This window comes from Mytilus trossulus, chromosome 2, assembly GCF_036588685.1.
Source record: "Mytilus trossulus isolate FHL-02 chromosome 2, PNRI_Mtr1.1.1.hap1, whole genome shotgun sequence".
Lineage (NCBI taxonomy): Eukaryota > Metazoa > Mollusca > Bivalvia > Mytilida > Mytilidae > Mytilus > Mytilus trossulus.
In genome coordinates this window covers 68,755,605-68,768,943 of record NC_086374.1, presented here as the reverse complement: position 1 = coordinate 68,768,943, position 13,339 = coordinate 68,755,605, and the positions used below count along the sequence as shown (strand labels likewise).

Genomic DNA, 13,339 nt, shown 5'->3' with positions numbered 1-13,339 from the left:
CGTTATAGGAACACATGTTTTGTCTTTGTTCTAAACTGCATACCTAAAAATAACTGAATAAGTTAAGGTTTAACTTCAGTGTAGACTAAACAATGTATAGGGGAGTGTGAATCTAAAAATATGCCTAAATTGTAAGACAATTTCAGCGTTTGAAATATTGAAAATAAGGCACTATGCTATACATTGAATTTTCATAAAACATCATACAAAGCAGTTTATAATTAAAGTTGTAATGTCTATTTAACAAAAACGTCTAATCAAGCACATAGTTGTAGATAATAATCGTTTCGTCCATTAGAAAATACATTTCAAAAGTTTACCACAATAACCATGAGTATTCTTTTCGTCATTTGAACAAATATTTGTCAGCAAGAACATATATAAAATATACTGAAGTATTCGTTTGGATGAAATCATAATTATTTTTTCATTCAAAAATTCCGAATTTAATTTATCTTGAATTATTCTTTGTAACATAAGTAAAAGAGGGACGAAATATGCCAGAGGGGTAGTAAAACTGGTGTATCAAAAATAAACCCCATTGCTATGAATGAAAACGACAAACAGACAAACAATATACACATGACACAACATAAAAAAACTAAAGAATAAGAAACACAAACCCCATGTCAAACTGGGAGTGATCTCATGTGCTCCGGAAGAGTAAGCAGATAATATCGAGGAACGTCCAAGGTAATAGCAGATCAATATCATCACACTTCATCTTCGTCATGACAATTCACTATGAGTAATAAATATGCCATTTCATAAGCATGTTAAATAAACAAACACAATTGTAATGGTAACTTTAAAATGGGGGAAAATAAATGAAGCCAAAATCCGTTTATTTAAATGATTTTTTCATCCGTTATTCCTATTTTCTGTCATAAATTATATGACATCAAATCTATGAACAATATATATGCCATTTCATAAAAATTTTACATAAACAAACATCCTACAACAAATCGATACTTGTAGATTTCAAGTTGTTCAAGATTATGCTTTTCATCACTATTCTTATGTCGTCGTCTTTACACTAACATACTAATCTTAAAGCTCATGATAACATTATAAGATGGAATTTGGCTGTTAATTAGCTTATGCGTAGAACTGATGTAACGAGTCGATGCCTTCACCTGATTTGTACAGTTTGTAAATATGATATAATCAACTGTCTGTCTACTGTTCCTCTTTTGTGTGATCAAAAACACATATGACGTTGGCCAAAATATTCGAAAATTCAAAACTCAATACATACAGTTCCTTGAAAAACGGCTAGTGAACAGAACTTCTTTCTATCCATGTAGCAAATATTGTGAACTAGCACATTTCGAAGTTTCGAAACATATTTTTATTTTCATAAATTTAAAAATATATACTTTTTATTCAACAAAAAACACTAGTTTTAATCAAATACATGGACACAGTAGCAACAACTACCAGCAGGCTTACCAGAAAAGGTGAATGAAAAAGAAGTTTGAAGTACATTAACTAAGCTTTGATCCACCTTGAAGGAAAATTAATCAGGCAAAAGATTTCAAATATCAAAAGTATGCGTTTTAAAGTTTTTTGATGATTTATAAAAAACTTATTTCCCACAAATACTTCACAATTCCGTTATCATATCTAGCTTTTATATCATCGGGCAACATACCAATATCGCCAAATTAACTCCAATATACAATGCTTAGTCTTACTTCATTAATGATACCTCCATCATATATACAAGGATTAAAATTGTGTACACAAGACGCGTGAAAGTTTCATATGAAAAAGACTCATCAGTGACGCTTCAATCAAAAGGGTCAAGTACAGTTGAAAAGCATTACGAATTCGAACTACGTACATACATTTTGATCTGTACAAGTTATATTTTTTTCATTTTGTTGGAATTATGAAGTATTGAAGGTCATTTTGAAAGAATATCGCTTTTTGGGTGATTCAAGTTTACACGGTATCAAATCCCGTCAGAGAATTAGCATAACTACTACTTTAACAATGAAAATTATATCTAAATGTACATGCCAATATTGTCATCTGTTTCGCTGGTTCCTTTGTTTAATAAGGCGTAAAAAGATAAGTTCAAAAGATTAGCTGATGGACCAAAACACTGGCCTATAGCTTAAGAACTAACACACTAAACTTAGTGTGACGGAAACTGAATGTCGACAATTGGTACACTCTTTTATTGACTGCAAATTGACATTGCTGATGAAGACGATGCATACCTTTTGGTTCTTCTCAGGGAATACTCTTGGTTGATGTAAAAAGGGAAAAATAACAAAAAAATATCATTAAAAAAAACATCATTCAAATCACAAAAACAAATCTCAAATACATCAACCATAAAAACTGTCATATTGAAGGTTGACTTTTTCTTGAAAAACAATTTTAACATTAATGAATAGAACAACACAATTTGCTAGAAAAAACGAATAGGTCGGAAAAAGATTTATTTTGATTTTGTTGTTCCAATCTATACACGACATTCTCGTTCCCAAGCCGAAATTCTGCTTTCCCTTAAATACGATAGAATGTGCCACCAAAATAATAATTGATTCTCGGTAAGCAAATTATTTTAATCATATTTGATATTAGTAGGACGGAACTTAGTCAGTCTGGTTCTCAAGCCGAAATTCATATTTCCATCGAATATGATGGAATGTGCTGCCACAATAGCTATAGATTCACAGTAAGAAAAATGATTTGATATATTTAAAAAGTATCCAGGATATTTTTTTCTAAAATAAAATAAAATTACTTTTTGAAAATGATTTCAATATTTGTTGATTTATAATTTGTATTTGATTCATTTCCTGATACATCAATCAGTTATACCTCAACATTTTAATTGGTTATTATTGGTATTCTTGTGTTTTACTGAATACTAATGAGGCTGAAGTCGTTGATGGAAAATGTTCGCTGTTGTTCTACAGTTTGCATGTTTATGTCGACTATTCTATTATTTGTGTGTGCTAAGTACTTTTTCGAACATTTGAATTTCAGTAATTTATTAAAGATAAAAATCTAAATATGTTCATCACTTTGTGCATTTGTTTATCATCTTGTATCCAGGATATTGTTAGTTTTCTGTACATATCATTAATGTTGAATAAAGAGTATATTATTATGTCATGTCCTTATATTGTTAAATTAACTTTGAAATTCACATGCTTGCTTGCTTTTGAAAGTTCTGACAAAACTAGAAATATATAATATGGCTTTACCAACACGTTCTCTTTTTCAAAGTTTTCCATATTTTTAATACGGTCTTAAATTAATTGATAACCACATACTGATCTACGAAACTAATTTAAAAGAATCAAGTTCACATTAAGGATAAAAGTAAGTAATAAAACGTCATGGTAATTTTTTATTTAATAATAATCAAAAGTATGAAAGGCATAGCTGTTCTTTTTCTTCTTTTTTTTAAATCTTTCAGAAATGCCTCAACTGTAGACTACATAGAAAACATTCGTTAAATAAGATTGTGCGTCAAATTCTGCAATAAAAATAATTTAAATCAAGAATATAGTGTTATTACAAATGATCTGCTTACTATTCATTGACGAATGTTGTGAGATTTATTATGATATGTCCGTTTCCAGGTTAAATAATCACAAATACAAATATTGGAACAGTAGCGATCACATTTAGTGAAAGTAAAATATTTAAACCCCAGGTCAGTCTTCTGTCAATATCAAGCCATGTTATAAAGCCTTCTTGTCTAGAATCCCGAACTCCAGTGCATCGCTTCTTACAGTTGCTATCCTGAAAGTATCCAATCGGACTAAACATTACCCTAACTAAACATGAATGTCGGTCTTCTAAACTTCGGGTTTGTAAATAAGTACTTATTGCAACAATTAGAATTGTGATTCCGCTTACCAAAATCTGTAAACTGATGAGAAATGTAAGGTACGATATCATCAATGAAGACGACGGCTTGTTTTGTGCTATCAATGTAAGAAAAAACAATCATTGTCAAAAACTGTGACATACAGAATCCAAGTTTTTCGCCACATTCGGTTGGAATAACGCTCACCAATAAATTAAGCGCCATTAAAATCACAAATGGAAATACTGTTGTAAATAAATGGTAAGAAGATCTTCTTTTTAAAATAAGAGTATAATGTATACATGGATAAGCAGACGAACTAGCCCCATAATCGTACTGGAATTGATTGGCTGATAAATTGAGAATGTCCCATTCTCCATTTTCTACAAAGTGTACTTCCGATATTTTTATTCCTGATCCTATTGAGTTAAGGACAAAGCTTTTGTTGTCATGATACCAGGCCTCCATTCGGATTGTGCATGTCTGTGTATCGAACGGATATTTTGAAACATCCACTGCACATGAAGTCTGCAATTCTTTTGCTGGATACCATGTCATGTGAACGTTTGATCTGACAATCGCGTACTCGTTATTATCTCCAGTGCTTCTTATTGACATCGCTCTTACATCATTTACAATATATACTTCGGGAATTCATACATCACTGTCTTTAACTGTCAGCTCTGATATATTCTTATATTCCAAGTAATGATCCCATCTGAATATTTCATCTTTCCATGTAAAGTACCAAAAAACTGACGCTGTCAGAATTTGTGTTTTATATTCAAGTGCTTGTAGCGACATTATGTAACGTTTGGCATTCACCTGTAATGGAAGGCTTGAGATGTTTGAGTCCAGAATCGGGAGTAGTTGAGGGTTGTAATAATCAGATAAATTATATCTTAGCAATCGCTGCATCTCGTAGTTCCCATTACAATAACTAACAGTGAACAAAATACTAACCAAAGGGAAGGCAAACATTTTGTAAATAGTTCTCAGTAGAACAGTGCCGATCGTTCCACTTGTCTGTTTGATACTCAGAGGCGGATTTAGGGGGGCAGGGGCCAGGGTCCCCCTTTTTGGGAAAAAAAATGGTTGCTTATATAGGGAATCACTGAAGCGTGACTGGAGCGGCCCCCCTCTTAGGTCAGTCAGTGGGCCCCTTCTTAGGTCAGTCAGTGGGCCCCCACTTATGAAAATTTCTGGATCCGCCACTGATACTAGTATTTGATAACTATTGAATTATTGCATGGCAGGTGAAACGATGTTGATCAACTCATTTAAATTCCGATTGCATCAACTGCATTAGTATTACTCAATTTATTTCACTTGACTGGGCGGAGTTTAACCGGTTCGCTCACAATAAACCAGTCCATCTATAGATAGGTGTATTAGGATAAACTCATCAATGAAGTGTACAGTAATTCTTTTGTAAATTCCTTTCATGACACTGATAGGTGATTAGAAATCAGTAATAATTATAACGGCAATCATCCTTATCACACACATCTTCAAATAGACTGTCCTTATGCAAATTAAAACCTAGCTCCGCCCGATCAGTTGAAATAACATTGGTAATATATATCTCTAAATTTCATTTCCCTTGTGTATTATGTAATAGAGGCGAATAGCGTTGTTCTTGTCACAATAAATCTGCACAAAAAACAATTTATTGTATAAATGATTCGACATATACATAATTACTGAAATTTCATTAATATAATCTGCGTTAAATTTCTGCTTATCAGGTCCTTTTGTGAATTCGTTTATTCAAAATTACTTTAGACCTACATTATCTTAAATGTTAATGCCATGAGATGACAATTAATTATCTCACATCAGAAACAGCGATATCATAGTTGCGATAGAGGATAAGGTGACACCCGCACTCAGTGGGAAGATGGTCAATAGAATTTTTCCTCAAGTTAAAATATATGAATATCATCAACAGCATCTACTTAATATAGATAAAGGAAGATGTGGTGTGAGTTCCAATAGGACAACTCTCCATCCAAATAACAATTTAAAAAAGTAAACCATTATAGGTTAATGTACGGCCATCAAAACGGAGCCTTGGCTCACATCTACAACAAGCTAATTTAACCGTTTCTTCATTTAAAATCAAAAGAGTAAACTTTACCATCATCAAGCACTTAAGCAATGTGTTACTCAACATAACTAATGATATAGAATAACAAAGATTTAAAAATAGGGCGAAAGATACCAAAGGAACGTTAACACTCATAAGACGAAAATAAACAGACATTGCCGTGGTAAATATAAACAAAAAATAACATTACACAAAACACATCACAGAAAACTAATGACTGACCAATAGAAACCCCACTTAAAACCCGGAGTGATCTCACTTCCTCCAACGGGGTAAACAGATCCTGCGCCAACTGTGACACTCGTCGACTTGCTCGCGTAAGTAGAACACCCGGAGATAAGTCTAATTCAGTAGGTAATATTCGGTAAAAATTAAGACGGTCTATGGATATACATACTTTAAAACATTTGGCTATATTTTCAACATATCTAACGAATAAGTGAGATAACAAAAGGTTCAGAATACAAAATATTTATCTTATTCTGAAAACAATTGCAGGTATTGTAGGATTATTAAGGTATTCCGGTAGTTTTTTTTTAAAGCACCCCCCCCCCCCTTTTTGTGTTATATTCACCACATACACATTAGGTTATGAGAAAGAACCAATAACTAGGTAAATAGGTTTATCAACATCGAGTTCGTTTGTGTGACAATCGATTTTCATCGACTTTATGAGTGTGTATAATATAATGTTACAGTGTAACAAACCTTATCAAACACACCAGTAAAAGAAACATTACCTCCCCTAAAAATGCTTAACAACAAGACACAAACATATGCTATATCTTTTTGCCCTATATCACAGAATTATGAAAACACATTAGATAGATGGGGGATATTGTGTTTGTATGGTTGTGAATATATTTGAAGGTGTAGGTGACACGCTCAGGACGATCGTCTCTAGTTTTGTTTTTAATTGTCTGCTCTTCGGTTTCCGTGTCATCATAGCAACATGGTTCTTTCCTTCCAGCTATTCCTGATTATGAACTATTTTACAGCATGCATCTAAAAGCAACAACTGGTTCCTTGAATCGTATCTGTCCTGACGACACCAAGTGTTGTCGCGTCTACCATTGGATGCAGCAAAATGAAATTAGTTGACCGAAGAGCAAAATAAACAAGGGGAGTAATTCTATCGAACGACATCACGGACTGCTGATACATCAATCAGTAAGACCTCAACATTTTGATTGGTTATTATTGAAATTATAATATCTTCGTTGTTGTTCTGAGGTTTGCATTTGTGTCGACTATTATAATATTTGTTTGTGCGTTTCTCTCTTATGAATGTTCGTGTGCGGTTGTGTTGTATTTCTGTCACGCAGTGTATTTGCAATATTATTTATCATTGTCATGAAGCAGGAGGTTATCATATAACAAGTTAGGAATTAGGCAGTTATTATCAATTATAATATAATAATAATAAATTCTTTATTTAAAGAGGGTAAACTCAGTTAGTTACAATAAACTAATCTTCCCTGTAGCCATCTTTGTTATACGTGTTGGCTTTGTTTTTGTTGCATCTCGGTGTTCTTGTTGTTCAATTGTTTTCTTCTTATAGTTGATGTGTTTTCCCTGCTTTGTTTTGTAATCCGGATTTGATTTTCCTAAATTGAATTTAGACCTTTGAACACCAATATACTACTGTTGCCTTCATCTAAAGATTATCTATATTTTTTGAAAATGGTAGCAATCTAAGATTTGAAGAAAATTCGTTATGCTAAGTATTTATCAAATACTGAAATTTCAGTGATAAAGAAAAAAAATGAAATTAAAAAAGATGTGGTATGATTGCCAATGAGACCACTCGCCACAAGAGACCACAATGACACAGAAATTTACAATTATATGCCAACGAACGGCATTCAACATTGAGCAAAGCCAATAACTCATAGTAAATTATAAAAGGCCCCGAAATGACAATGTAAAACAATTCAAACGAAAAATACTAACGGCCTTATTTATATAAACAAATTAAAAATTAACGAAAAACAAGTATGTAACACATAAAAAAACGACAACCTCTGAATAACAGGCTCCTGACTTGGGACAGGCACATCTACATCTATACATAATGTTGCAGGGTTAAAAATGTTAGCAGGATCCCAACCCTCCCCTAACATTGGACAGTGGTAAAACATAATAACAAACTATAAAAATCAGTTGAAAAAGGCGTAACTCATTAGATGGACCAAGATACAAGAAGACGTGACCGGGTACTTGTACATCCCAACAACAAAAAGACACTAGGAACAGATTTGAGAGTTCTCGCAGTAACCTGACAGCTAGTTCAAAATCACTAACAACTTATAAAAAAAATGCACGCATCTAGGATTAAATTATCAATCCGTACACATCCAATTTTCAATGGATTTAGTGTAAAGACGTCATAAACAGTTAGAGAGAAAACCTGATCATGTGCAATGTCACGATACAGTTATCGACAGATTGTAGATCCCTAAATGTGCATATTTAATATACTAGTAATATTGAGTTTGCTTTTAATTTACTGATAACAAAATCAATATTCATACCAATGAAATTAATATTCAAAAATGTTATTACAGTGCTGAATTGGTACCCTTTTAGAATAAGTTTATTTAATTAAGTTCTTCACTTTGTGCTTCTGTTTATCATTTGTACCCAAGGGATTGTTAGTTTTTCGTACATATTTGTTAAATGAATAGATTATGTTTAAGATTCTATATTAATAAATAGAATTGTAAATGCACTTTCTCTTTTACGTTTGAGCGTTAAATAAAACTAAAAATATATAATCTAGCTTTGATCAAAAGTATTCTTTTTTGAAGTTTTCGATTTTGTTTGAATCAATTCATAACCACATACTGATCTACGATGCTAACTAACGACAATCAAGTTCACACTAATAATATAAGTCAGTAATATATTTTTTTTAATTTTATTTAGGAATATTAAAAAGCATAAAAGGCCTGACTTCTTTCAGACATGACCCAACTGTAGTCTAGATCGAAAACATCCGTTAAAAACGTATTTGTGTCAAACTCTGTAATAAAGATTAGGTCAAATTAGCAAAATATCAATCAACTATATAATGTCATTATAAATGATATGCTTACTTTTTATTGACGCATGTTGTGAGATTTGTTAGAATATGTCCATTTTCAGGTTAAATAATCACAAATACAAATATGGAAACAGTAACGATCACATTTAGTAAAAGTAAAATATTCAGACCACAGTTCAGTCTTCTATCAATGTCCAGCCATGTTATAAAGCCTTCTTGTCTAGAATCCCTAACTCGAGTGCATCGCTTCTTACGATCGCTATCTTGAAAATATCCAATCGGACTAAACATCATTCTAACTAAACATGATGGTCGGTCTTCTAAACTTCGGGTTTGTAAATAGATACTAATAGCAACTATCAAAATTGTGATTCCACTAACCAAAATCTGTAAACTGACAATAAAAGTGTAGTACGATATCGTTAATGACGACGAAGGCATGTTTTCTGCTATCAAGGTAAAAAACACAATCATTGTCAAAAACTGTGCCATACAGAATCCAAGCTTTTCGCCACATTCTGTTGGAATAACGCTGACCAGTAAATTTAGCGTCATTAAAATCACAAATGGAAATGCTGTTGTAATTAAATGGTAAGAAGATCGTCTTTTTAAAATAAGTGTATAATGGATAGTTGAATAAGCGGACGAATTGTCTACATAATCCTGGTACTGGAAGGGATTGGCTGATAAATTGAGAATTTCCCATTCTCCATTTTTAACAAAATGGGCGTCCGATGTTTCTATACCAGATCCAATTGTGTTCAGAACAAAGCTTTTGTTGTCATGATACCAGGCCTCCATTCTGATTGTGCATGCCTGTGTATCGAACGGATATTTTGAAACATCCACTGCACATGACGTCTGCAATTCTTTTGCTGGAAACCATGTCATGTAACCGTTTGATTTGACAACCACATACTCTTTATTATATCCAGTACTTCCAATTGGCATCTTACTAATATCATTTACAATATATACTTCGGGAACCCATACATCACTGGCTTTTACTGTCAGCCTTGATATGTTCTTATATTCCAATTTATGATCCCATCTGAATATTTCATCTTTCCATGTAAAGTACCAGAAAACTGATGCTGTCAGAATTTGTGTTTTATATTCAAGTCCTTGTAGCGCCATTACGAAAAGTTTGGCATTTACCTGTAATGGGAGACTTGAGTTGTTTGAGTCCAGAATAGGAAGAAGTTCAGGGTTGTAGTGTTCAGACAAATTCTGTCTTAGTAATCGACGTCTCTCGTAGTTCCCATTACAATAACTGACAGTTAGCAAAAAAACAACCAAAGTGAAGGCAAGCATTTAGTAAACAGTTTTCAGAAGAACAGTGCCGATCGTTCAACTTGCCTGTGTGATACTAGTATTTGATAACTATAAAATTATTGAATGGCAGACGAAACGATGTTGATCAATTCATTTACATTCTGATTGCATCAACTTCATTAATAAACATCTCGGAATTTCATTTCCCTTGTGTTTCATATATGATAAAGTCGAATATTATAGTTATTTTCATATCAAACCTGCTTAAAAACAATTTATTGTATAAATGATTCGACACATACATAAATACAGAAAAACTAATCAACTGTTAATTTCATTAATAAAAAAAGCGTTAAATTTCTGCTTATAAGGTCCTCTTGTGAATTCGATTATTAATGATTTTAGGACTACATCATTTTAAATGTGTATGCCATGAGATGACAATTAATTTCGTCAAAGCATAAAAACGATATTATATTTGCAATAAGGCGATACCCGCACTCAGTGGGAAGATTGTCAATACAATTTTTCCTCAAATTGAATTACACATGTATATGAATATCATTAACCGCATCTTCTTTATAGTATATATAAATGATATTAATTCACTTGGAAAGTTATTGAAATTAAAAAAGTAATAGTGCGGTGACTGAAGGCAGATTTTTTTCGAATCTAATCTCCCCACCGAACACATATCTATTTAATATATCATTGAAAAGAGTAAAACTTGTACTACAACAATATGCCTGTCGTCAGCACTTGATATGGTCACATGGCTTTTTTTAAAACTGAGATCAAAGGTCATCTGTACAATCTGTGAACATTTTGAAGGGTTTCTATTTTGACATTTTTTTCTATTTTTATTTTCTACCTAGATACGAATAATACTGTGTTTGATTAAGTAATGTATGCTATTATACATAACCCGTAATCATTAAGATTTTTTTTTTTATCGAAAAACCTTTAATAAACAAAACTTCAAAAATCAAGTTTTCAACCCAGATAATGTTTTCAGCACCTTGACCTTATAAATAGTTGTAATTTCAGTTAAAAAAGCAAGTGTCATGAAGGACAATACTTTGAAATTATTTTCAATATTGGGTGAGGTATCAAACCAAAGCAATATAACACTACAGTCAAATATGACCTCAAATTGAATTTGCAGTTACTTCTGGTTTTTATTTTTTTGCAGACTATTTATTCGTTGGTTTTGGTTTTTTCACTATTATTATTGCTTCTATAGTATATGTTGTCGTGTATTTAACTCTTGTTGATGTCTATTACATGATACATTTTGTACCTACATGTATCCCCCTTTTTTTCCTTGAACGTACTACAATCTTCAAATGTATTCCATATGTATTCAAAAGTATTCCTGAAAAAAGTAGATGTAATATGATTGCAATTAAGACTTCTCTCCAAAGGAAACCAATTGACACAAAATTTACGTACGGGCTTCAACAATGAGTAAAATTCATAGTTATCAATTCCTCAAATGAAAAATGTAAAACAAACGAAAAATGTTACGGCATGATTAATGTACAAAATAACTAAGAAACAAACAGAAAAATATATAGAAACAAACGAAAACTACTACATTACAGTCTCATGACATGAGGAAGACACATACATAATGTGACGGTGTTTAGCTTTTTAAAGACGCGTCAATCCTTCCCTAAACTGGAACAATAATTACCAGTGCAACAATCTATATATATGAAATTAAGCGTTATATCAATCATCTTCATTTTCATCAACCATCACGAGACAAGTTTTTTTTATATTTCTACAGTACATTTCACACATGGACTCAGGTCTGACATGAAAGGTTCTACCAAAAACGAACAAGTTCTTTGGGGCACACAGATTTTCCTTTACAAGTACAGACAAGGTATTGAAAGAAGTCCGAAGATAATTGGCCCTACAAAATGCCGGCTTCAAACCAACCCGGGTTTGGGATCCCGCTAACACGTTTAACCCGCAACATTATTTATGTATGTGCCGGTACCAAGTCATGAGCCTGTAATTCAGTGGTTGCCGTTTGTTTATGTGTTACATATTTGTTTTTCGTTATATTTTTTTATATAAATTAGGCCGTTAGTTATCTCGTTTGAATTGTTTTGCATTGTCTTATCAGGGCCTTTTATATCTGACTATGTGGTATTGGCTTTGATCCTTGTTGAAGGCCGTACGGTGACCTGTAGTTGGTAATGTCTGTGTCATTTTGGTCTCTTGTGGACAGTTGACTCATTGGCAAGCATACCACATCTTCTTTTTTATCTTATCAATTCATCATAGATTTAACGGAGATCTTATAGGTGGTTTAGAAAGGTTTGATGACATCCACATGCTTGTCTGCAAAGATTCTTGGAAACATTATATGGGATGTACACACTATCTTGAATTCGCTCAATTTCATGGTTGGCAACACTTATCAATGAGGGTCGCTTGAAAACAAAACTAAACGACACCTGCACCTGCATACGTGGTATATATTTCCCAATTGATACGATATTCCCGTGCTCGCATTTCCTATCATGTTTTTCTTGATAGAGTATTGCTGCTCATGAGGAAGCTGTTTAAGCAAGAGTTCCAAATGATGAAGTTGAAATCATCCCTTCGTATATTTTACGGACGCAATCATGAGTTGGTTGACCGTTGTGGAAAACCGTTTCAGAAATGATATCGGATATGTTCCTTTCGTCGTAACTACAATCCCCTTCCCTTTCATGAATGTTACCTTCGAAGTTAGACTATTTGCCGGATTCGTTATAACATAAGCAACACGACGGGAGCCACATGTGTAGAAGGATCTGCTTATCCTGCCGAAGCAACTGATATCACCCCTAGTTTTCAATGTTAAAAAAATGGCCACATAAATGATTGACTCAACAATCAAAAAACATTGACGCAATTTCTTTGGAGCAATTTTCTGAGAATAGACATGGCTGTATGCAGTATCATCGAGTAACCATGACATGAATCGCAATAGATACGACGGCATTGGTTGAGTTGAAGAAGGAGGAAACAAATCACACAAAGACAACAGTCAGATAAGTGTATGTCG

General features: G+C 32.9%; 1 protein-coding gene across 1 annotated transcript; it reads right to left on the bottom strand.

Annotated features, from left to right (window-relative positions):
- Positions 1-9,099: 9,099 nt before the first annotated feature.
- LOC134705963 (neuronal acetylcholine receptor subunit alpha-6-like) lies at positions 9,100-10,134 on the bottom strand. Its single transcript, XM_063564674.1, has one exon. The coding sequence runs from the start codon at positions 10,132-10,134 to the stop codon at positions 9,100-9,102; it is 1,035 nt and encodes a 344-aa protein (XP_063420744.1).
- Positions 10,135-13,339: the final 3,205 nt, after the last annotated feature.

Bases quoted from the DNA above. Each gene is read 5' to 3' on its own strand.
- LOC134705963 (XM_063564674.1), bottom strand. From the start codon at position 10,134: ATGGCGCTACAAGGACTTGAATATAAAACACAAATTCTGACAGCATCA.